The sequence below is a fragment of the Plutella xylostella genome, chromosome 20 (genome assembly GCF_932276165.1).
Source record: "Plutella xylostella chromosome 20, ilPluXylo3.1, whole genome shotgun sequence".
Classification (NCBI taxonomy): domain Eukaryota; kingdom Metazoa; phylum Arthropoda; class Insecta; order Lepidoptera; family Plutellidae; genus Plutella; species Plutella xylostella.
The window spans coordinates 4,385,887-4,412,511 of NC_064000.1; the positions used below are offsets into that span (position 1 = coordinate 4,385,887).

Sequence of the window (26,625 nt, forward strand, 5' to 3'; positions counted from 1 at the left end):
TGACAGTGCTGACTTGCTGGATCGACCTGAACATGTCAACCGTATCTCTGTTCGACTGTTAACGGTTAATACGGAATTTACGAGTTTAGAAGCTTCATATCAACGAATAATTGAACTCGCGGACCCGGAAAATAATTCGGAAAATCAAATTTTAGAAGCGGCACGTAAGGAGTATGTGAGGGCATTAGAAGCTTTTGACAAATTAATGTATGAAAAATTAAAACAACGCCGGAGCACGAGCGGTTCCACGGACGAGTCGGAGCCGCGGTCAGACGGACACAGGTTCGACTCAGAGGCTTTGGTGTCGAGATTACCTACCCTGCAGTTACCTATTTTTACGGGTGATTTGGATCAATGGGTCGGATTTAATAATTTATTTGACAGCTTGGTAGATAATCGTACGGATTTGTCACCCTCACAGAAACTAGCTTATTTAATGTCATGCATTTCTGGTGAGGCTCGCGGACTAATTCAACATATTAAAATATCGGATGCTGGTTATAAAACAGCTCGTGACCTTTTGATGCGGAGATACCAAAATTCCCGCCATCTAGCGGACGTTCATGTCGGTCAAATTATGAACTTGCCAATTATTTCGTCAAATTTAATCGGATTGCGATCGCAATTTTTAAATCCATTAATTATGGCAACAAACTCGCTGGAACGTTTGGGATTCCCTGTAGCTGAATGGTCCTTTTTGCTACTGTATATTGCTAGTACTAAATTGCCGCCATCAATTAAAACTCGGTTCGAACAAAAATACGGTACCGAAACAGATGTTATACCAACATTCTCGGAGTTGGTAGAATTTTTAGAAACAGAATGTCGGTTATTGGAGAGTACCAAGAGAGAATTTGTTTCTCATAATAATCGCGAGGACCAGCGCCCTCCACGGCGCCACCAAAATTATGCGGTTGCGGCAGCGCAAGTCCCGTACTGCGCTTACTGTGGTGAGTCGTCGCACTCGGTGTTGAATAGATGTTCACGGTTCAGGGAACTTACACCCGTAGCTCGGAAGGAATTTGTTACTCGGAAGCGGCTATGTTATTTCTGTTTGGCTAGTCATCACTACCGTGACTGCCGCCAGGTGCCGCAATGCGATGGATGTGGTAGCCAGAAGCACCATCCATTGCTGTGTTTCAATCGGGTAGGCACTGCACAGCCTCGTGTGAATAATGGTACATCGGACAGACGCTCGCCGCCGCGTGCGGGCGGGAGCGCGGAGTTTTATCGTCGCGGCGGCGGCGGGAATCGAACCCGTTCACCTCGGATGTCAACGGCTCGCGCCGCGTCCCCGGAGCGTCGGAGGAACGACCAGTGGAGCCCGCGTCGTGTGGCTCAAGTGGGCGGCAACGGTTATTCTCATCACCCTCAGCGTGACGGTGATGGTCGAAGGGATCAGCGGTGCGAACGTGAGGCGCCGCAGCGATCTTGTAATGATCGACAATAGGATACGGCTCCTACCTACCCATTGCAATCACCTGTTCAACATAAAACTATTTTACTTCCTACGGCTATTGTAAGAGTGCATGGTGATAACTTGGATGATTTTGTTGAAATTCGGGCTTTATTAGATGCAGGATCCCAAGGCTCTCTTATAACCTTAAATTTAGCTAGGAAGTTAGGATTAATGTTAGAACCTACGGATGAGCTGGTGAGAGGGGTAGGAGGATTAGAACTCGATAATATTTTCGGTCGGTCTTGTGTTTCATTTTCACCTTCGGGAAAGCGGTTTCCGGTTATTTCCACTCCGGTTACTTGTTTACGGAATCTTGTCGGTAATCAGCCAACATTTAATTTAAATGAATCGGTATTAAATTTATGTGAAGGACTGTTCTTAGCTGATCCAGAGTTTCATAAGTCCAAACCAGTTGAGTTATTACTCGGTTCGGATGTTTACGGTTCACTAGTCGGTGGTGATAAAATTACTTTAGGTACAAACGGTTTAACGGCGTATAATTCGGTATTTGGTTACATTTTATTGGGACCTATTGATCATTCGTTGGACGTAACTTCGGAGCCAGCAGGTGATGTTTTTGCTTTATCACTTTCGGATGCTTTACAAAAGTTTTGGGAGGTCGAGGAGCCTCCATCGGTTTCACAGATCACCCCAGCTGATGAGGAGTGTGAACAGCTTTATAAGCAAAATACACATCGACTATCAGACGGTCGGTTCTCTACTCGACTTTTATTTGTTTCCTCGCGTCCAGTGTTAGGTGAGTCTCGTTACATAGCCGAGAAACAATTTCATGCGGTAGAAAGACGGCTTATGAAAAATTCGGCCTTAAGAAAGGAGTACATCAGTTTTATGCGGGAGTATGAAGAACTGGGACATATGTCGGTTTCAAAATTTAATTATAAATCGGGCGAGGAACACTTTTTTATCCCACATCATGCGGTTTTTAAATATTCGGGTGACGTGCCCAAAATTCGAGTGGTTTTTAATGGCAGTTGCGTCACATCTACGGGCGTATCATTGAATCAGTGTCTTCACACTGGTCCCAAATTACAAAGGGACATAACGGACATTTTATTAAATTTTCGGAGACATAAAATTATTTTCATTTGTGACGTCAAACAAATGTTTCGGCAAACGGTAATAGACGAATCGGATCGGAAGTACCAACTTATATTATGGCGGGAGTCTCCTGATCAGCCTCTCCTCACATATGAGTTGTGTACTAACACTTACGGGTTGCGGTGTAGCCCGTACATTGCTAATCGAACAATCTTGGAGCTCGCCGAGCAAGAGCGTGAAAGCCTTCCTCGTGCGGCAGCGGTTTTAAGAACAGATGTGTACGTAGATGACATAATCACTGGTACGGATTCGGAATCTGATGCGTTGAGCCTTCAGCAAGAACTCATTACTTTAATGAAATCGGGTGGTTATGAGCTCCGTAAATGGATTTCAAATAGCTCAGCAATTCTACAAGGTTTACCTGATGATCATAAACAATTACCTCTCTTATTTGAAAATTCGGAAAATCCCCATACGGTTGCGGTTCTCGGCGTTTTGTATGATCCGGTTCGAGATGTCTTTTCTTATAAACTAAATCTTGGTGCATCGAGTTCGGACACTAAACGATCTATTTTATCTGTAGTTGCCCGGATATTTGACCCTAAGGGTTGGATTTGCCCAGTAGTGTATTGGGTTAAATGTTTACTGCAGCGTTTTTGGCTAAACAAGCTCGATTGGAATGATCCTTTACCTTCGGATTTGTTGCGTGAGTGGCAAGCGTTTCGGGAAGACTTGGTTAACCTTAAAAGGTTGGCTATTCCTCGATGTACTATGACTAAGCCTGCAAGCAGCTACTCATTACATGGGTTCTGTGATGCTTCGGAGTTAGGTTTTGCGGCAGTGGTTTATTTGCGATCAAGTAACCAAGACGGCTCGGTGTCGGTACACTTGCTCATGCCTAAGAGCAAGGTCGCCCCTCTCAGGACACGTCCCACCATTCCTAAATTGGAGTTGTGTGGAGCCGTGCTACTGGTTAAGCTTCTCAATCATGTGAGTCTTTGTCTTCAAAGATCCGTTGAATTTGAGGAGATAGTTGGATGGACCGACAGTATGATTTCTTTGGCATGGATTAATACATCACCTCATACTCTTCAAGTATACGAGGCTAACAGAGTTTCACAAATTCAAAATTCTGCGGTTACTATCACCTGGCGACATGTACCTGGCAATTTGAATCCGGCAGACGTCGCTTCACGCGGGTCAACGGCTTCAACGTTACTTTCTCATCCATTGTGGTGGGAACCTGCCTGGCTTACTCAACATGAGTCCGCCTGGCCCTCTCGCGAGGTGGAGAGGCCTTCGGAACTGCCTGGTATAAGATGTTGTGCAGTTACTAAAACGGAATCGGATTCGGAATTTGAGTGGATTTTAGATAGATATAGTTCACTTGATAAATTAATATCGGCTACAGGTTGGATTCGGAGATTTATTCATAATTGTAAAAATAAAAATAATCGGATTTCAAAGCAATATTTAACGGTGACAGAAAGGAAAGAATCCTTACTTTGTTGGGTCAGTTTGATTCAAAAGAAACATTTCGGTTCGGAAATTGAAGCTCTAGGTAACGGCGAGCAGATCAGAGGCAATTTAAGGAGTCTTACTCCATTCGTAGACTCTCGTGGACTGTTGCGCGTTGGCGGTCGGCTCCAAAATGCGGAGATCGGATTAGAAGCAAAACATCCCTTGCTTCTGCCAAAATCGGGACATTTCGTAAAACTTTTAATTTTGGATTTGCATTTGAAAAATTGTCATGTGGGACCAAATGCTCTTACGGCTATATTACAACGGAATTTTTGGGTACTTTCAGCTAAGAGAGCTGTCAGGAATGTCACTTTTAAGTGCATTCAATGTTACAAATTGAAAGGCCTGACGACTGAGTCGTCAGGCCTTTCAATTTGTAACATTGAATTCCATTGATGGGTAACTTGCCTCGTGATCGCGTTACTTCGGCTAGACCTTTTCAAGGTATCGGTACGGATTTTGCTGGACCTTTCCAGGTCAAAACACATAAGTTACGGAATCCGAAAATCACCAAAGCATACTTATGCGTGTTCGTGTGTCTGGCCACAAAATCGGTTCACCTGGAGTTGGTTTCGGAACTATCTACTGAGGCTTTTATTGCCGCCTTGTCTCGGCTTGTGTCAAGGCGCGGCTTGCCCTCCCTTATTCGGTCGGACTGTGGCACTAATTATAAGGGTGCTGATAATTATTTAAGGGAAGTTTATCGTTTTTTGGAACAAAATCAAAATTATATCGGTCATAATATGTCCAAGCGCGGTATTACTTGGATTTTTGATCCTCCAGCTTGTCCATCATGGGGTGGTTTGTTTGAGGCTGCGGTTAAATCGGCGAAAACTCATTTAAAACGGTGCATAGGGGAAACAAAATTAACTTTTGAGGAACTTAGCACGGTTTTCTGCAAAATTGAGGCCGTACTGAACTCTAGACCTTTGTGTCCCATCTCCTCAAGCCCTCATGATCTGGAGGTATTGACCCCTGGTCATTTTCTTATCGGTCATCCGCTGGATGCTGTACCGGAGTATCCGTTGCAAGATGTGAAGATGAATAGATTAAGTCGGTTTCAGCTGTTACAGCAAATTTCACAAAGTTTTTGGCATCGGTGGCACTTAGAATATCTTCACACTTTGCAACGTCCCTCCTCTTCAGTGGAATCGCGGTCGGATAATTAAACTCTACCCAGGATCGGATGGTGTGGTCAGATTAGCGGATATTCGGGTTGCAAATGGAGCAACGCTCAAGCGGGCAATAGGGAGGCTATCTAGACTGCCTTTAGACTAATTACAAAAAAAATCGGTTGTACGTATATACTTGTATACTTATTTATTTTTAAGCAGCGGTTACTGCTTAGGCGGGAGAATGTTCGGTACCGACGAACACTTTAATAATTGTATGTGGGTAGGTTCTTATATTTGTATGAGGGTAGGTTCTTTTATTTTTGACAGTCTACTCAGTCGTTGGCAGCCTCTCGTCGGGTTATCTGCTCTTGTATTTCGGCGCGGTCTCAATATTCGCAATATTTGTATTTTCGGTTAAATATTACCCGCTGCTATTAGGCATTATATTTGTGTATACGATTATAAGTGGACATGTGATTTTGTGTGTGAGAACCTCAAGATTAAAACGGATTACTCAAGCATCGGGAGGGCCCTCCACGCCGAGCTTTGGACCTTGAACCATCACGTGAGCAAAAACCTATATAATATTTATTTTATTAAATATATTTATCCAACAAGGACCTAGGGGAAATCAAAAGCGATTGATTGTATGCAACACTAGCGCTAATACAAAAGATAGAACTAGGTACTCACTCTAAAAATTACAACAGTATTTTTAACTAGGCTTGGACCTAGTCCGACAATGAATTCCATAGCATCATATAATGGGGACTACCGTTTTTTTGCTCACCAGTTGGCGCCACTGTCGACTGAGGTCAAGAGGTATAGCTGTCAAACTTATCAAAAGCGACTTTATCTATTAGCTATTACTTATACTTTTTATATTATAAAATCTTGAATCTCATAAGCTTAGAAGCGTCCGTAGTCGAGTCGAGTCGAGTTTCAGTGATCGTAGGCCTCTACACACCAAAGCCGCTGACCCGGCGGCATAGCCCGGCGGCCTAGTGCCGGCGGGTTAACATAGTACAAAATGAGGCATGATTGTACAAAATGAGGCCGGCGGGTTGAGCCGGCGGCCTGAGCCGCCGGGTCAGCGGCTTTGGTGTGTAGAGGCCTTAACTGATCACTGAGGTTAAGCAACAACTGGCACGGTCAGCCGTTGGATGGGTGACCGAATCAAGTGATTCTTTTCTGGACGCTTCCGTGCTTCGGACTGCCGTGGGTCCCGGTTGCTGCTTCGGCAGCAGTCGTTAAGCCTAGTCAGAGGCCTTTATCATCATCATCATCATCAGCCAATAATCATCCACTGCTGGAAATAGGCCCCTCCCAATAAGGGGCGCCACTACACTCGGTCCTCGGCCTTCCTCATCCAACCACTACCGGCTACCCGCCTAAGGTCGTCAGGAGGGCGTCCCACGCTGCGTTTGCCTGTTCTCCACTCGAGAACCCGTCTACCCCAACGGTTATCAGTTCTTCGGCAGATATGACAAGCCATACTTCAGCTTGAATATTTTGATAGCTATGTAACCTTAGTCCTCTGACGGATAAGCTCATTTCTAATACGATTCATCAGAGAAACCCCAAGCATAGCTCTCTCCATAGCACGCTGAGCGACTTGAAATCCGTGGACCAGTCCTACCGTCAGTGTCCACGTCTCTGCACCATACGTCATCACTGGCAGGACGCAGTGGTTGAAGACTTTTGTCTTCAGGCTCTGAGGCCTTCGGGCAGCTTGAAAACATCTGACAGTCGGGTTGCCCACTTACCCGAACTACTTCAGTGCATTGTACTCATTCAAAAACGGCGATACGGCTCGTGACCTATCACGTGAGTACAAATGTACAGCTAAAAGCGGGTGACTCGCTTGCGAGTCGCCTCTGACTATCCCTTTGGGGATTACAGCCGTGAGGATATGTATGTATGTAAGTATGTCATAAGTTTATTAATTATAAATAACTATCACCATATCGAGTTACTATGCCGCAATGTTGTGCAGTTCCGCTATGTTCGGAAAGAAAAGGAGGACACATATTTTCGGGCCTCTTTTCCTTAATTCAGCTTTCAAAGCGTGCACATTCATCGACCAATAATCAATATTTGCGATAATTTCGCGAAATTAGATCACTTTTCAACAGGGAAATGAACAAAAATATAATTTGTTACGAAGCCCCTCAAATTATACCAGTGAAAAGTAGTGAAAAGTAAATGTCACTTGACCTCAGTCGACACCAGCGCCCCTAGCGGCAAATTCACACGCGTTACCTCCCATTGCATCGCAATTTTTGGTCAAGTTATGGGAATCACAGTATAAAATTCTAACTCGTATTTTTGTTTTGCAGCTAAACTGGCCGAAACCGCAGTGAGATTCCTGGACCAAACACAGAACATGGGAGGCAAAGAAGCCACGAATATCAACTATGAAACTGAACTCTCCGCTTTACATGAAATGGTAATGTATATCTCCCATTAGACTAGCTGATGCCCGCGAGCTTCGCTTCAAATACTTTCCTTGAAAGTCTTCTGTCCCTGAATATTATTTGTATAATACATATACTTATGATATTTTAATTTTTTCCAAAATTCGACCAAATTCTTATTTCCTTCTATCCCCAACTCCTATACATACCTTCAAAGTTGCAGCGTCCGTTCCCTAGATGGCGCTGTAAACCTTAACGATTATAGTTCTTAATTTAGGCATCATACTACCAGTTTCAATAACTTTATCTATCGATAGCTGTATGACAGTAATTTTCAAACGATTTGACAGAATGTAATTTTTTTATGTCATAGTCTGTTGAATTGTTTTTGTCTATTGAAACTGGTCGTTAAAGAGCACAGGGGTATAATCGTGACAGTTCTGACATTGCGAAAAAGAGACGCTTAGCTACATTAAGCGTAAGAAAGAAACGTTAAGCTGTAAATGTTTTTTGTCCTTTTTGCTGTGGCGCCTGTTTACGTCAGTTCTCTTTGCCAAACAATGAAACAAATGAAAAATCTGTGCCAAACAAAGGCTGACAGTTACAACAAAATTTTCTAAATGCTATTTATTTTTGATTTGCTAGTGATTTGTGGGTGTTTATTAAGTTTATTAGACTATTATCATCACTTAACGAGTGTGTGACATGGGTGGATGGATTTTGTTCGGTTGTACAGAGCATATTGAACGAAAACACGATGGAATGATGGATGAGATATATTTTCACATGTAAGTAGATACTATCAAGTTTAACAAGCTTACATTCATCATAGTACTATCTATTGGCTCGATTTTAATATAAAACGATACTAATTTTAATACTGTAAGGTCTTTTAGTATCAGTTTTAAGTAAAAATTACGAGGTACCATATCATAACAAATCACATGGTGTTGCAAGTTATTGAAAATTTATTTTACCCACAAATATTATAGTATGCAAAGAAAATACTAGAAATTGTAACGGACTCGGGTTGGGTTTACAAATGGGGCGCACGAATTCGGTTTTTGTGAAGATTGTATTTTGTAGAAGTCATTCTCCTCTTTCAAATGAGGTGCCTCTCATTGTGAGGAAACGTTCGTTTCTTTTTTTTTCTTCCATGTGTGATTTCTTCTGTATAATATAAAGTTTATTGTATTGATACGAAATACGTGTTTCCTTTAAAAAAAACCCCATCACATATTTGGCCTACGATTATAATGCTCATGCTCATCCATTTATCTCTTTCATAGGTTTCCGACAGAAAAAAAAATATCAAGAAAATGGATAGACATTACCGGTCGCACAAATTGGGAACCAACGAAATATACAAAAATTGTGTTCGGCACATTTTGAAGAGGATTGTTTCGATTGGACGAAGACAATGAATTATACAATCCACTCAGTTTGTGTATATTAAATAATTATATTGAAATCAAATAAGTATGAGTAAAGTTTTTTTTCTTATATCGTCGGTTGACAGGATAAACTCACTAAGGCTGATTTTTCAATATTCAGATAAATGTTATCTGGGTAATACAAACATTGAGAAACATTGAGACGCAACAGCATCAAAATTATTTCCCAGCAAAACTTTTGTCTGGCTATTGAAAAATTAGCCTTTAGTGTCTTTTTCCTATCAACCGACGATATACTCAAGTTTTGTTTTTGTTATTATGATAAGTTAAATTTCCCCATATTTAGGTTTTATTTTTTTGTCGGCAACATCTATGGTTTGAGTGAGAAAGAGAATAGTGCACACGGCGATTGCGAATCTATTTGTAGTTGATCTGAGTTAAAGAGTGAAAATATGTTTCTAGGTGCGCTCGATCGTGTCCAGCCTGCTGACGGACTCGCAAGCGGCTGTGAAGCGAGCGGTCGTGGAGAATGGCATCACCAAGCTTTGTATCTTCTTTGGGAAACAGAAAGGTGAGATTAATTCTTTGACAGTATTTTATGTAAGATATCCTGTATGGCTATTAGGTAAAGTTGAATATTGATCAAGGTAAAGTTCATTTTTATTTTTGGATGCACGTATGTTTAAAAACTACAAAAAGTACATACTTTTCTGTTAAATAAGCCCAAAAAGTTCAAGATTAGTGCCGAGGGTTCGATCCCATCCTGAGCAGACACAAATAGTTGCTCTCCGATTTTGCATGGGTGTTAAATGTATGTGTTCCATCTCCCTGTCTGCCAAGCGTGGAGATTATAGCCCTTCAGTCTTAGGAAGAAACCCAAGCCATACAGTGGCCTATTTACTGGACTATCTAGTGTTTCTGTTCATTTATAAATGTTCAATTCCCAACTCATTTGTGTGTTTTTAATAATTTATGTTGTTGTGTATTCTGTCTACTAACATAGAAATAAGGGCTATTGTTACTAACAACAACTATGGGTTATTTTTGTAATTATGAAAAATTACCAGAAATAAATGAATTTATTATTATTAGTATTATTCCAGCTAACGACGTGATCCTGTCGCACATGGTGACGTTCCTCAACGACAAGGAGGAGGTGTTGCTGCGCGCGAGCTTCTTCCACTCGGTGGTCGGCGTCAGCGCGTATGTGGGCCACCACGCCGCGCCCGTGCTGCACCCGCTGTTGCAACAAGTATGTACCACCACGCCGCGCCCGTGCTGCACCCGCTGTTGCAACAAGTATGTACCACCACGCCGCGCCCGTGCTGCACCCGCTGTTGCAACAAGTATGTACCACCACGCCGCGCCCGTGCTGCACCCGCTGTTGCAACAAGTATGTACGGTGGCCTGCGCCCAAAAGTATACAGGCGGAGTTTTTAAAATAGCGATCTCAAGCTCACATGCTGCTCAAGCACATCCACATAAATACCACTGCTACACACATCACACACAACACGTCCCCGGATTTATAACAGATGTAGCTGGTCTCTTCATCATCAGGGATCGCTATTTTAAAAACTCCGCCTGTATACTTTTAGGCGCAGGCCACCGTACACTGGAGTATGAACGGTCATGTGCAGAGAAACCTGACCCTCCTCTCATAGTAACAATGCTTCTGAGAGGGGTCAGATTGCTTGATTATCTGCCTTATACCTACTTGCCTATGTGCCTTGTACGACGTATGTAAGATAAACCAAAATTATTTGGTGTCACCAAATTACGTATTTGGAAACACCAAAAAAAACACATAGTTGTATAAACATTAAAAATAACAACTTAAATGATGTCGATTCTGAAGGCAGAAATTGAAATGTTAACGCTGTCAAACTAAAAAAATTGCCAGCATAAAATGACATTTACGGAAACAACCATAGAGTCGAATTTTAAACAAAGAAATTAAGGTTTTGACAGCTCTAAATTTAGAATTTCTGCCTTCAGAATCGACATCGATGTATATTTAAAAAATTCTTACCGTTAGCTTTTCTGCGCGAGTTACGCATTACGTCTTTCCTGGATGGAATGTAGCCTAGATATTATATGCTATATGTGACTTTTTTTACGAATAATGGTTGCTTAATAATGAGTAGAAAGTTGCTTTAGAACGCAACTGGTTTAGAATGATCCCCTGTACCACCTTTTCGGCATACCATACCCTTTTTTCACCAGTCTGCATAATAATTTCATGTTTTTTTGTAAGTGAACATTCGTATTAATGTATTTTATAAATATCTCTTATTTTCACACGCTACCCTTGTTCATTATTTCTATTTCCTTTCAATTTGGTTGTCGGGAAGAGATTACTTTTAGTAATAAGGCCGCCGATTGTGCTATTTATTTTCTGTTCATGCTTGTAATACTGTTTCTTTTTGTGTGCAATAAAGAGTATTTTATCTTATCTTCATTCCCCATATTTCCCAGGGCCTATCAGACCCGTCCGAGTGGATCACGTCGCTGGCGCTGCTGGCGGCGGCGCGGCTCGCCGGGCTCGGGCTGCTGACGAAGCAGGCGCTGTGTCAGCTGCTGACAGAGAGCGTGCCGCTGGCGCACCATCCGAACTTGTGGGTACGTCATGATAATATTTATCTGGGAACATCAGACACACGGCTATCCGACCCCAAACTAGGCAGAACCTGTAATATAGACTGCTGATAGTGCGGATATATCTGTCTTTTTTACGGTTGTGATTCGGAGTAATACGGTTCATCCACAGTCAAAATAGCAATGAAATGATATCTCTCAGATTTTTCGCCCAACAATCTTTCATCGACCAACAATGACTAAAAAAACATTTATTTCAAACACACACAAAAACAAAATATACATAAGCAGTAAAATAAATAAAAAAAGTAATAAAATAATGAGCGTGAGTGAGTGAGTGTTGCTTCCTGGTGCTGAAACGAGTTCTAGCTCAGCTTGACGCTATGGTAGGCCATAACGCTGGTTTTCAGCTATTGTGGGCGAAACGTTCGTGGATGTAGTAATAAGTATAAAATATCTTCACACACGTCCGTTGCAGATCCGGCACGAAGTCTGCGGGCTGATCGCGACGGCGGCGCGGCTGCTGAACCCCATTGACGTCAACTGCAAGATACTGCCGCTCGTGTGGCCGCACCTCAAACACAAACTCATACAGGTAAGTTACATCAAGCGCTCATAAGCAAAGGTTATAGCAGAAACTTTGAATGGACACAAAATATTCATAATGTTTGTAATTTTTCAGTCTTTTTCCTACAAAAACCTTATGGTTTCACTTTATGAAAAAAAAAGGATTTAAGAAACTGGGGTTAAAGGTCACAGCTCATATAAGTGTAACCTAAACGTATCGCCTTTTATCTTGAAAGATCCGCTTACGTTATGGTTAAATTAGCTGTGACAATAGGGTATTACATGCATTTTTGAAATATATCTTAAATAAATTCTTTAGTCTTAATATATCTCTAAAAAATTAAAAATATTTTTTTTCTCACGTTATATACGAATATAAATTAATTGTTTTATCATAATTTCAAATTTCGCGCGTATTTCGCGAAAACGCGGCACACAACGGACGCCATGATTGTTTTTTGGTCATGACGTCATTACGTTAGTAAACAAACTACAGCCCAACAAACAAAAAATACTCTCATAGTGGCTTTTCTATTCTTTATTCTATTCTCTGTGGGGGTTTAAGTACCTGCACCTGGCTCTCTCGAGTGGAACCTTTGTGCATATCCCCAAGGTCTAAACTGCCTTCCTAAGCTTGGACCATTTTCCCACCACGCTGGTCCACTGCGGGTTGGTGGGTTCACATATCTAGATGTGCTAGATCTAGATATGCAGGTTTCCTCACGATGTTTTCCTTCACCGTAAGAGCGATGGTATACATTGTACTTAAGTTAAAAGAACTCATTGGTACATGTCAGCGCCGGGATTCGAACCCGCATCTCTTGATTGAGAAGCGGGCGCTCACCCGACTGAGCTACCACCGCTCTATACTGAGCTACCACCGCTCTATCTCATAGTGGCTTATAATGCCAAAAATATTTTACTTATAAAAGCCGTATTATCGCTAATAAGCGTGCGTTTGGGCACAAATTACAAGGACAATAACCTCAAAGCCCTCTTATAATTGTTTTATTGTTAGCTTATTTTTCTTATACGTGCTTTATTATAGCAAGCAACAAGAGAGTCAAACTAATAAAAGCAAAAGGATTGCTTATAGAAAGCCAATAAACTTGTAAGAGACATGTTGAAAAGCGTTAATAAAGCCAACCAACCTTATACGTGTTTTATTATGGCGAGCAACAAGGGAGTAAAACTTATAGCGGTAAGATAAATTCTATTAGATAGCTAATCAGTGTATGAGATTCTACAGTAAGGGTGCGTTGCACCATTTAACTTTAACTATTACAATCGTCACATCGTCTGTCAAAGCATCGGTTAAGCGAAAAATTGGTTGCACCATTCAACTATGGTTAAAATGACGTCATAACTTTAACGATAACCATAACCACCCCATGTTGGCCGGTTACTGTTAAAGTTAAAGTCAGGTAGCTGTCAAACCCGTTGTATAACCTCAAAGTAACAGTATTACGTACAAATATTAATATTCAATAATTCTTATCATGTCGCTTCTACGTGAAATATAGTGCTTGAAACAAGTTCCTCAGAAATTGAGATTGAGGTGGAGTAAGTACGGAACTTACGAAATATGAAGAGAAAGGTGTACTTTCAGAGAACTGATAGATTCGCAGGTTCCAGGTCTCAAAAATGTGGCTCGTGTGTTGGCTTTAAAACTAGAACCTTTCTTACTGCCTCCAACGACGAAGTACCTAAGTGCACCTATTATTATGTTGTAGGTGTAATGATCATCTTCACCACCAAATAAGCGTCCACTTCTAGCCATGGGCTCTTCCAAGGAGCGAAACAACACTGTGCCCTCGGCCTTCCTTATCCAGCCACAACCGGCTACCTGCCGGTTGCCGGTCCAGCGCAGCAATCTAATATCAAAGTACCTACCTAACTCTTTAATTGAATAACCTTGTTTTCAGAAATTTTGCAATCACTCAAATACAGAAATATATCAATGAAAATAAGGACAGAACTAAGAAGAGTGCAGCCCATTATTGTGGCTACGGCATAGCTGCATAATATATTATGTAAACAAAATAGAGACCCTGTGCTGTACCACCAGCTAGGTTTTTTATGATGATTCATCATCTGATGAAGAGGAACCTGTCTATGCAGTTAACAGGAATGATGAGCATAATCGAAGGATGTCAATAAATAATTATTTTGATAGATTACATCGTTAGTTTTTATTTCAACTTGTTAAGAATTAATTAATAAGATAATTAATAATAAAGGCTTCTATTCTCTGGGGGTGTAAGTACCTGCACCTGGCTCTCTCGAATGGAACCTTTGTGCATATCCCCAAGGTCTAAACTGCCTTCCAAAGCTTGGACCATTTCTCCACCACGTTGGTACACTGCGTGTTGGTGGGTTCACATATCTAGATGTGCTAAATCTAGATTTATGCAGGGTTCCTCACGATGTTTTCCTCACCGTAAGAGCGATGGTATACATTGTACTTATGTTAAAAGAACTCATTGGTACATGTCAGCGCCGGGATCGGACCCGCATCTCTGGCGTGAGAAGCGGGCGCTTACCCGACTGAGCTACCACCGCTCTTGATAAAGGCTTATTAGAGTCTACTTTGTCGCGGGTTTTATTGATGATAATCTTTTGGTCAATATTTGGAGGAACAACATACTTAGTTCCTATGACATGTTGACTTTGAGTGCTTTGACAGAGAATGACGGCTACAATGTACTCTGTGACGGCTTCAGTCCGACAGCTAGATTTGGTATTGCCTTACATAAAAACGTTTCCCACAATAACTTTGGGGATAATTATGTCTCAAACGAATAGCAACCCTAATAACATTAACAATGACCGACGATTTGATGGTGCAACACGTTACAGTAAAATATTAACTGTAACGACTCTGTCATTGCTAAGTTTAACCTTAACTATTACGATAACCGGGATGTTGATGCAACCCACCCTAAGTGTTTTCCTGAGTGAGTTTTGACAGTTTGACAGCGTCAACAAGTATTATAAAGACAGATGACAAGAACCAAGTACTTATAATTAATTTAATTTATTTTTTAGAGAGTATATATTCTGCTCATTTATGTGAAAACTGTGTGGGAATTCAAACGTATGGTAAAATGAGGTACAAAAAGTGTAATTATATCAACGGGCCCTTGAATTTGAGTAGTTTTACGGTAAAAATGTGAATAATTATTGAGTCATGTTTCTTTATAACGCTTTTACAAGGGTAACAGCAGCCGCACATCGTCTATAAGAAAACTATAAGATTATAAGCTCTGTAATGGCAACACTTGTTTCATAAGCTATCGCCATTTTATCTATCGTTAGGGTTCCTTTGACGCAAGTATTATGCCGACCGTAGCTATATTAATAATTATTAGCTATACTTATTACTTTTCAGGTAGTATTGCAATGGTCGTCAGAAATAAATTATACTTTACTTTATTACTTTTTTCAGATTTTTTAATAATGCCGTACAAAATCTAGTAATATAGTAAAAATATTTGAAAAGGGGAAATCAAAACTATCTGCAGTTCCAAGCAATTGGAAAATCGGAGACCACACAATCATCATCAGATGGCCCTTAAAACACCCTTTTGTAAACATTGGATCAGCCCTCGTATTGATTAATGCTTCTACTGATAATCACCAATATGGTGACTGAAAAAAAACGTGATTCTCAAATATTTGTTTTATTTGATTTTCCTTCATAGATTCCCACCACGTTGAGTACATAAATATTTCGATACATTTTTAATTTCAGACAGAATTGGCCAAAGTTGATATCCCCATGAATATCCAAATCCATCTCATTCACCATTCATTCACATTATAATATCTAGTTCACTACCGCTAAGTACTGCTATAATCTTCCTCACTGATTAGACATAGTCATGTTCCATAAAATCATTTACGGGACCATCTAGTGATTTGTTGGTATCAGCTTGGTAATTTTGTGGCATTATACTCGTAGCAGTAGAAGTGGTGGGTATCTTTTAATATGACCATCTAGAGAATAATACATTTTTAATAGCTATGTAAGTGAATATGGATTGCTTTCATTCTTATAAAGATCATATAAAATGCTGTGAATTGTTTGTTGGGTAGACATTATATAAAATGCTCCTATGAGGTTAAAAGTATCATAGTTACCTTATGCATTACTATTATAAGAACAATTAGCCAAATAAAAAGCTTTTATATTGCTTTTGAATATTATATGGCTTAAAAGCATTGTAAATGCTCTTACAAGTACTTATAACACATTTTCAATCTTTATTGTAACCATGTAATTTGGACTTGTTATGGTTAACCCAACCAAATTATAAGAATAAAGGTAATATTAGCCAAATCTTCTTATGTCATGCGATTATAAGGAACATTGTTATAATCAAAGCTATTTTAAAACAACTATAAGAGATTAGACCTTATACATATAATTTTATAAGAGTAGATTGTTTGTTGGGAGCTGTCAGTAATACACATTTTGATATGTATTGAAAATTTTAATAATGAGTAATTATGCTCCGTATCGTTGGTGTGTTGTTTCTGAATGTGAGAACACTAGTGTAAAAACACCAGACAAATTATGGATTCAAGTACCAGTGGATATAAATATGAGAAACACTTGGTTAAAAGTTGCGAGACGAGATCCCGGACTGTTATCAGATAAATCTCGTTTATACTTTTGTGAAAATCACTTTGATGTAAGTAACTGTATTAACATTACCTATCTAATGACATATACTCTTTAATGATAGGTTAACTACTTCAAGAATCAATACTTTGGGAACACTTTTGTTTACTACCGTAATGACGTCATTAGCATGGCGGGGACATTTCGTAGTGTTCAAAAACAGATAAAAAAACCTAAAAACTTTAAACTGCAGTAAAAAATTTATTTATGTACCTTACGAAGTGAAACTAACATTTCCCGATTGCTTTTCCTCTAAACAATCTTTGTAATACACTTTTATTTTTTTTCTCATCTAGACTAAAATACCCTATTAGGCATTTTTTAAAACGCGTATTTAATTTGGATATAATGCAGGAAAAATTAAGGCTCGACTTCGTATCGCATTTTTATAAAACAGGCCCTGTAGCACGGGGCGCTATTAAGACGTGACAAAAGTTATCTGTCGCGCTCGCTCTTGAGGCTGCGTGATGTGAGTGAGCGCGATGCAAAACTTTTGTCACGTCTTAAAAGCGCCGCGTGCTAGCCCTTCTGGAGTGACTAAATGGCAAGCCTTACTCACCCATTATTCCTCCCCAGGTGGACCGCCCGGAGCTGCTACTAGAGAGCCTGTCCCCGCCCATCCCGCGGCGCGTGTTCGACGCAGTGTTGACGCACCGCGACGCAGACCGCCTGCTGTCCGCGCTGCGCGAGCGCCGCCACGCGCGCATGAAGGTACTGTGGCGTGGGACGCCCTGCTAGTTGCTGGTGGACCACTAGTTGCTAGTGGACCAGCGTGGGACGCCCTGTTAGTTACTAGTGGACCAGCGTGGGACGCCCTGCTAGTTACTAGTGGACCACTAGTTGCTAGTGGACCAGCGTGGGACGCCCTGTTAGTTACTAGTGGACCAGCGTGGGACGCCCTGCTAGTTACTAGTGGACCACTAGTTGCTAGTGGACCAGCGTGGGACGCCCTGTTAGTTACTAGTGGACCAGCGTGGGACGCCCTGCTAGTTACTAGTGGACCACTAGTTGCTAGTGGACCAGCGTGGGACGCCCTGTTAGTTACTAGTGGACCAGGGTGGGACGCCCTGCTAGTTACTAGTGGACCACTAGTTGCTAGTGGACCAGCGTGGGACGCCCTGCTAGTTACTAGTGGACCACTAGTTGCTAGTGGACCAGCTTGGGACGCCCTGTTAGTTACTAGTGGACCAGCGTGGGACGCCCTGCTAGTTACTAGTGGACCACTAGTTGCTAGTGGACCAGCGTGGGACGCCCTGTTAGTTACTAGTGGACCAGCGTGGGACGCCCTGCTAGTTGCTAGTGGACAGACCAGAGCTGCTACTAGAGAGCCTGTCGCCGCCCATCCCGCGGCGCGTGTTCGACGCAGTGTTGACGCACCGCGACGCAGACCGGCTGCTGTCCGCGCTGCGCGAGCACCGCCACGCGCGCATGAAGGTACTGTGGCGTGGGACGCCCTGCTGGTTGCTGGTGGACCAGCGTGGGACGCCCTGCTAGTTGCTGGTGGACCAGCGGGGGACGCCCTGCTAGTTGCTGGTGGACCAGCGTGGGACGCCCTGGTGGTTGACAGTGGACCAGCGTGGGACGCCCTGCAAGTTACTAGTGGACCAGCGTGGGACGCCCTGCTAGTTGCTAGTGGACCAGCGTGGGACGCCCTGCTAGTTGCTAGTGGACCAGCGTGGGATGCCCTGGTGGTAGCTAGTGGACAGACCGGAGCTGCTACTAGAGTCTTCCACAATCACACATTAGATTAGCAATAGATTTACTTATAGGTCCGAAAACATAGCCGACTGGCAAATTTGACATAACTTTTATGCAATTCAGTACTTTTACGAAATCTAAGATAGGTAAGATCGATAGATGGCGTCGGATGAGGTCCAAAAGTGAAAGTTATTCGTATTCAGTGAGTAATTCAATCGCATCGGTTTTGTTTTCGACTAGGGTGGAATTTATACAAGTCCCTACTGACAGATATTCGATAGATAGATGGAAGCAGGAAATGAAAGAGCAGAATTTAATATATTGTTATAATTTATTTTTGCAGGTGAAGCAAGGGACCGTCCCGCAGTACAGTGAAATGGGAACACAACTCAAGAACTTGTTTAGAAGACTCGCTTCTGACGGTATTTATATTTCAATTACTAATAATCTTTAAATATCTTTTATCATAAAATATAAATATACGTTATCTGAGGGAGGTCAGAGTGTTAATTGTGTGAGTGTATATATGTGAGAGTCTGTATATTTCGTTATTTATTTTCCAGGTATGACGGAACAAGTTGAGAACCAACTGCTAGCTATGAGCACGCACCTCATAAAGATACAGCGATCGTCCACACAGGTAATAATAAAAACACTCGAATCCAACAGTAATGTTTGGTATTAATGTTTGCTAGTTTGGTATTAAAACATATTTAATATCAAACTAGCTGCCTAAACGCGAGCTTCGCTTCCCCAAATGCTTTTACCGTGATTGTGACCTTTCTCATGTCATCCAATTTTAATTTAAACATTCCCTGGGCCATTTCAAAACCAGACAAAGCTACATATAAATAGGCGAGTATAAAACACTTTTGCGCTGCGGCCCGTCATAACGTGCGAAGCTGGATCCGCATTTGTATAATTTCCACTTAGAATTACCCCATAACCCTTCCTTCTCTGGAAGGAGACCCGTGCGCTGGCATTGGGGACGTGATGATGATGATGATGATTATGATTTCCCCATTGTACTTTTCGTGATGATCGCTTTATATTTTTCGAGCCTTCTCTGAATGGAGCAATTATTATTGGCCTTTCGATGTCATTTTAGAACCAATTAAGCCGTAATTTCTATCTTCCACCCCTTCAGCGAACATTGTCAGGCTCGGGGCGGCCGCAGCTGGAGTTAATTTCGACTTTTAAATGGTCCTTCGAGCCGGATTTTCTCCCTGTATCTCTGGTAGATCCACTTTCCGCAGTCGTATCATATACTATGTTTCCTTCAGCGCACGTCATCAGTCTATTGACCTTTCGGTGTAATTTTAGAACAAATTAAACCGTAATATCTCTCTTCCACCCCTCCAGCGTACGACTTCAGGCTCGGGGCGCCTGCAACTGGCCACGCTGCACGTGTCCAAGTGGCTGCAGCTGGAGCCGCCGCCGCCGCCGCCGCACGCCGCGAGCCGGTATGTATGTCGCAGGCATTTGGTTTAATCTCCTGTTTGATTGAACCACTAGCCCGTTCATTGGATGGCGCTATTCAGTTGTATGACTAAAGGACAACTCGTCAAGTCGTTGATTGTAACGTTCGACGTCTTGACTGAACGTCATTCAGCGGAGTCGTTGAATGGGATATAGTATTATAGCAACTTTGTAATGTCTGGTTAGGATGAACATGACCAGACAATAGTCAACAAAAAGACTATGTTACAAAGCTCTTATCTCACAAATTAACTAAACGATAACAATAAACGTACCTTCATATTGTTGTTTATAACTATCCAGTTACGCCACAATATTTTCTTTGAAACTATCCGCCCGCGGCGTAATAATAGGTAAATCCATGTTGTCACACTATTTTAACACAAATAACTCACTTTAAAGCTAATTTATTTGCAAAAAAACTAACAATATAGGTGCTTTTTGTATCAGCTGTTAGCTGTTAGACGCCATATTTTTTTTGTTCACCACCTGACTGATTTTAAGTCAGCTAACTAGTTGGACGTTTTGTGACGCTTGTGCAATCAACGTTCGGCCTAGTCATGCAACTAAGCAGCGTCATCCAATGAACGGGCTAGCGGTTCAATCAAACAGGAGATAAAACCAGATGCCTGCGACATGTACATGTACGGTGGCCTGCGCCTAAAAGTATACAGGCGGAGTTTTTAAAATAGCGATCCCTGATGATGAAGGGACCAGCTACATCTGTTATAAATCCGGGGACGTGTTGTGTGTGATGTGTGTAGCAGTGGTGTATATGTGGATATGCTTGAGCAGCATGTGAGCTTGAGATCGCTATTTTAAAAACTCCGCCTGTATACTTTTAGGCGCAGGCCACCGTACATTTGTAATCCGCTCGTTATTAAAAACATCAAGGCCCTGTTTCACAATGTCTGAATAATGGCTACCTGATGGATAAAAGACACGCTGTCACTCTCTATAATTATGTTTTAGACAGTGACACCAAGTATTTTATCACACGGGTAGCCGTTATCGTAGACATTTTGAAACAGGCCCTAAATGTTACAAATTTTGTACAAGGATTTTAGAAATACTCGAAAAGTCGTTCTCGTTTTATCAACATGCGACATTTAACATGAAATGTTTAGATGGCATTATTATCTTTTATTGAAGTGTTAATTGCTACTTGCCTCACTCGAATAACCCGATTTGTTTTTATTTTTTTATAATGTTTCTATTCCAGTCGCACTCACAAGACGTCTCTGTCGCACGAGACGCAGATGAACACGGAGTGGCAGACCATGTTCGGAAACACCAGCGAGCCCGCCAACATACAAGGTATTTACATAAATATACGGTAAAAACACTTGAGTTGCTAAAAAATGGGGAAAATCTATTCCTACATACAGTGAAACTATAAAGTCCTGAAATTAAATGAGGGCACTGTTATCTTTCATGTAGCCACCCTATATAGCGAAACATAACTGACTTTGATACTTGAAATTTTGCCTGTTAACTTCCTACCTATTTATGTATTTAAAAACAACTTACCATCCACAAAAAAGCTCTTATACAAGCTAGAAGGTGTTAATATGAAGGCTTATAGTGAAACCAATAAATATTTATTTAGTTATTACAACTGTATAAAAAAAACTGGATCTGTTGACGAAGGGCACACACAGTAAAGACATCAATTTCTGTTTTTGGACGGCCAGTTCTGTTTCTTCCAGGAGTTAGAAATATTCCATATTTTGCCCTCTTTGGCACGCTGGTCCGATATAACTATAAAATAAAATAAAAAAATCTTTTTGAGTTACACAATGCCCCCAAATTCACACAATGTGAATTTAGTAAGTAAACAAACATATATCTTCAAGTATCAAAATGTTAAGGTTTGACTCAACTGAAACCAGATGAAACCTACAATCAGTGGTATGTAAACAATCTTCGACTTGGGCTCTAAACCTAGGTTTATCGATAAATGAAGCGTTGGTACTAATAAAAAATGAGTTATTACAATTTGTACAATGCTACATACCCGTCATAGACGTTTTACGAGCGTAAACATCCTCCAAATTCGACAAAATGTGTCCAGCTTGATGTTCCGCTAAACATTGTATTAAAACTCGATAAATAGCATCAATAGCTTGACTACGAATATTTTTCTTCATCTTCCTAATTGCAACCAAGCGTAAATTGTTGTTTTTATCTAGATTATCCTTATAATTAATAAGAAAATTAAAAAAAACAGCCAACCGCCTATTGACATAAACAATTGTTATGACTTTTATGTTTCTTTTCTAATGGTGCCAGGCTCCTGAAAATTTTAGTTCCTCAATCATTAATTTCAGGACTTTATAGTTTCACTGTACCTTAGAGCTGATATTTCGATGATTTAGTTCTAATGATGACGCGTCTAAAAGTTGATAGCAACAAATTGTATTCATCATTAATTTATCTGACTATTCAATCACCTTTTAAGTAAACCTTGAGTTGGCCTATTTTGATTCCAAAACAAGTCACTTTTAATCATAACACTATTCTATTCTATTCATAACACTATTTACAGATATATTTTCTTTACTTGGTATAACTATTTGGATCCCCCAAAGCATTATATTCTGTATAACATTTGCAGCGGAGTCCTCAGTGTCGGAGGCTCCGGGTGAGGCGGCCGGCCCCGCGCCCGCGCCGCCGCACTCCTCGCAGCTGGGACATAGCGCTAGCTATGTGCAGTGTGAGTTGATATCATTTCTCATTAACCCCTACAAGGATCGATAGGTACAAGAAGATATTCTTTACTTTGGGATATCTCTAAAGCTATCAAACTCAAAACAGTCAAAACGTCCTCCATATCAGTTCGCGAGCTCGCGTTTTATTGGTTGACAGAAGGAAAAAAGTTAAAAAAGCAATCTCTTTACGCTTATATGGGCGGTGACCATAAATGGGATTATAACAGGCTTGATCGTGAGTGTGGAACCTTAAACGAAAATGAAAACTTACAGAAGTGGACAGCAATAGACTTAAGGCTATTAGTTAAAGTTTTTATATTGATTAGGTCTTATCTATAAATAAATTGTCATTGCAGATAGCATGGCGCCATGTCGAGTTGAGTTGAGGAATCTGACGGCGCGGATGCAACAAAAGTTCCAGAAGTCACTCAGGTACCCACATTTAAAGTAGACTTATTTTTTTGAATATAGCCATATTTGTCCCACCCAGAGCTGGGCAAAGGCCTCCCCATGCTTATGTTCCCCTCTGTTGTCGACTAATGTCGATCACCTGACGCCAATCCGGCAGAAATCTGTCCAGGTCGTCCGGCCATCTCCGCCTCTACCTGGGCGCTTTCGCCCGTCGCTCGGCACCCACGCAACTTATGTTCCTATTTTATTCTATTCTATTCCTAGTAGAAAATCTATACTTACCGCTTTTGAAACCATAGTCACCAGATTTTACTGTCTTTTTTGCTGTATATGTGTGCCTATACTGTCTATAAATATTCCTATATTTCCAGATCTCTAGACACGAGCATGGAGCACGACAACACCCTGCCCCCTCCGTCGTGGCGGCCCGGGGACACGCTGCTGGCCTACCTACACGAACACAAGTAAGACCCAGCATAATACCGTCATCATCATCATCATCATCATCATCATGATCATGCAGCAAACTAGAGACGAGATGTGGTGTTTGTCACCTACACGCTAAGGAGAAGACTGAAAGGAGATATGTTATATTTACCACTATTTTTATTATATTTTGTGGTGCTTCATTATCATTTTATTATAAGTCTATAATCGTCCAATGCTGTTAGTACATAGGCCTTGCGTCGCCACAACTGTGCTCGGCCTCCACCTACCGCATAGGTGACCGGTTGAGAATATTATTACATTTTCAACCTATACATATTTAGACAGACTCTGACCCATTCTAACACAAACCTCTAACTCTCCAGATCCAGTGTGAACCGGCTGGTGACGCTCCCGGCTCAGCGCAACATGTTCGCGTCGGCGTCCGACGACGGCACCGTGCGCCTGTGGGACGCCGCCCGCCTCGAGGGACACGCCTACATCAATAAGTAATAATAATATGTGGGGACGTGTCACACAACGCCATGCGATCGGAAAGATAGGCAGAGCCTTTCTACAAAATGGGTATCGGACAGCTGATATATCTACACAGATACACATAAGACCCGAGTATAAATATCTGTCCCGGTCGGGGACCTTCGGCTTAGCACGGTCACTAACTAGCAGTACTTGCGCGGAGCGCTTCACTACATGAATTTGGGGGCTAGTATTTACCACAAAAAGCCATACTACTTCGACAGGCATTAACCTAATTATATTTATTGATTATTTTATGCATATTTTTTCAGATCTAAAACAATGTACAATAGAAGCGCGGGTCCCGTCATAGCGCTGGCTCCGTGCGAGAATGGACAGTCGCTGGTGGCCGCCTCGCAGGACGGATCCATATTTGTACTGAGGTAACTTTTTCGAAACTTCTTTTAACCAAAGATGTGGGTTTAGGACATACAGCCTGTTTCACAATGTGTTGGACATGCTACAAAAGATGTAGGTGTCCAACACCTGTCTTCTATTCCACAAGTAGCCATTATCCAGACACTGCGAAGCAGGCCCCTAGACTAATTCACTAGCTAAGTCCCCATCAGTCTATTATTACACGCTTCTTCATGACTATGATTGATCTTATCCTCGATACGAAGAAGACTATTTTATAATTCTAATCTCTCTCCCTCAGGCCAGACTCCAACTCATCCCGCATGACGCTCTCCCAGTCCCGTCAGACGGGCGGCGGCTGCGTGGACGCGGCGTGCGCCGGCGGCGTCCACGCGCAGGTCATCACGTACGCCACGCTCGCGTCCGCGCTCGTCGGCTGGGACCTGCGCGCGCCAGGTATGTGGTGGATGCGGGCGGTTGGATGCCGCGTCCAAGCGGGCGCATCCAGTTCTTAAATGAACACTGTAAATAGTCATCTAAATACTATTTTACATTAGTACGTGTAGGTTCGTTAAACAAAGCCTAGTCTAGTAAGCAAGGTAACAATAGAGTATTTGGTCGGCTGGGACCTGCGCGCGCCAGGTATGTGCGTGGATGCGGGCGGATGGATGCCGCGTCCAAGCGGGCGCATCCAGTTGCCTGAGATACTAAAATGAACACTATAATAGTCATTTTAACATTATTTTACACATTTCTGTGTAAGTTCGTTAAACAAAGCCTAGTTTAGTAAAGCGTCACAATTTAAATGCTTTCAGATTTCGTCTTATTTCAGCTTACCAGCTAACACAGGTTATTCTATTCTATTATCTGTGGGTGTGTAAGAACCTGTACCTGGCTCTCTCGAATGGAACCATGGCTAACACAGGTTAATACATACATACGTATGCTCATGCCTGTCTCCGAGAGGGGTAGGCAGAGACTATGGACCTCTACAGTTTAATATTAATAATAATCTCCCCCAGGCAACGCGTGGAAGCTCCAAGGGGACCTCAAGCAGGGCGTTTACACGTGCGTATACGCGAACAGCAGCGGCTACGTGGCGGCGGGCACGGCCAGCGGGCGCGTGTGCGTGTGGGACCTGCGCTTCCAGCTGCCCGTCACCGCGCTGAGCCACCCCAACTGTGAGTGTCGCTATACAAGGTGTCTACACGCGCGTGTCGCCAGCAGCAGCGGCTACGTGGCGGCGGGCACGGCCAGCGGGCGCGTGTGCGTGTGGGACCTGCGCTTCCAGCTGCCCGTCACCGCGCTGAGCCACCCCAACTGTGAGTGTCGCTATACAAGGTGTCTACACGCGCGTGTCGCCAGCAGCAGCGGCTACGTGGCGGCGGGCACGGCCAGCGGGCGCGTGTGCGTGTGGGACCTGCGCTTCCAGCTGCCCGTCACCGCGCTGAGCCACCCCAACTGTGAGTGTCGCTATACAGGGTGTCTACACGCGCGTGTCGCCAGCAGCAGCGGCTACGTGGCGGCGGGCACGGCCAGCGGGCGCGTGTGCGTGTGGGACCTGCGCTTCCAGCTGCCCGTCACCGCGCTGAGCCACCCCAACTGTGAGTGTCGCTATACAGGGTGTCTACACGCGCGTGTCGCCAGCAGCAGCGGCTACGTGGCGGCGGGCACGGCCAGCGGGCGCGTGTGCGTGTGGGACCTGCGCTTCCAGCTGCCCGTCACCGCGCTGAGCCACCCCAACTGTGAGTGTCGCTATACAGGGTGTCTACACGCGCGTGTCGCCAGCAGCAGCGGCTACGTGGCGGCGGGCACGGCCAGCGGGCGCGTGTGCGTGTGGGACCTGCGCTTCCAGCTGCCCGTCACCGCGCTGAGCCACCCCAACTGTGAGTGTCGCTATACAGGGTGTCTACACGCGCGTGTCGCCAGCAGCAGCGGCTACGTGGCGGCGGGCACGGCCAGCGGGCGCGTGTGCGTGTGGGACCTGCGCTTCCAGCTGCCCGTCACCGCGCTGAGCCACCCCAACTGTGAGTGTCGCTATACAGGGTGTCTACACGCGCGTGTCTATACACCCTTGCAGTAGTGGCTGCTGTGTTAATAGCACATATTAAAGTTCTTCAACGGCTAGACGAAGGCTGCTTGTCCACCGCTCTACTGAAAGACAGCTTCTACGGCTGAAAACCAATAAT

At 42.7% G+C, this 26,625-nt stretch overlaps 1 protein-coding gene and 1 long non-coding RNA gene across 2 annotated transcripts in view; both read left to right on the forward strand.

Annotated features, from left to right (window-relative positions):
• The window catches only part of LOC105395854 (phosphoinositide 3-kinase regulatory subunit 4), a 38,553-nt gene that overhangs the window by 9,244 nt on the left and 2,684 nt on the right, over window positions 1-26,625 (forward strand). The window contains exons 9-25 of the mRNA XM_048628336.1: window positions 7,494-7,603; window positions 9,428-9,536; window positions 10,069-10,217; window positions 11,444-11,587; window positions 12,042-12,158; window positions 17,394-17,528; window positions 18,859-18,937; window positions 19,079-19,155; window positions 19,878-19,978; window positions 21,217-21,311; window positions 22,612-22,710; window positions 23,062-23,137; window positions 23,488-23,580; window positions 23,929-24,051; window positions 24,352-24,462; window positions 24,738-24,892; window positions 25,459-25,617. Of these exons, the coding sequence (XP_048484293.1) occupies window positions 7,494-7,603; window positions 9,428-9,536; window positions 10,069-10,217; window positions 11,444-11,587; window positions 12,042-12,158; window positions 17,394-17,528; window positions 18,859-18,937; window positions 19,079-19,155; window positions 19,878-19,978; window positions 21,217-21,311; window positions 22,612-22,710; window positions 23,062-23,137; window positions 23,488-23,580; window positions 23,929-24,051; window positions 24,352-24,462; window positions 24,738-24,892; window positions 25,459-25,617 (1,932 nt within the window). The remainder of the gene's footprint in view (window positions 1-7,493; window positions 7,604-9,427; window positions 9,537-10,068; window positions 10,218-11,443; window positions 11,588-12,041; window positions 12,159-17,393; window positions 17,529-18,858; window positions 18,938-19,078; window positions 19,156-19,877; window positions 19,979-21,216; window positions 21,312-22,611; window positions 22,711-23,061; window positions 23,138-23,487; window positions 23,581-23,928; window positions 24,052-24,351; window positions 24,463-24,737; window positions 24,893-25,458; window positions 25,618-26,625) is intronic.
• LOC125490120 lies at window positions 13,025-15,838 on the forward strand. Its single transcript, XR_007267465.1, has 2 exons — window positions 13,025-13,331; window positions 15,579-15,838. It is a non-coding gene; the product is annotated as an uncharacterized LOC125490120 (long non-coding RNA).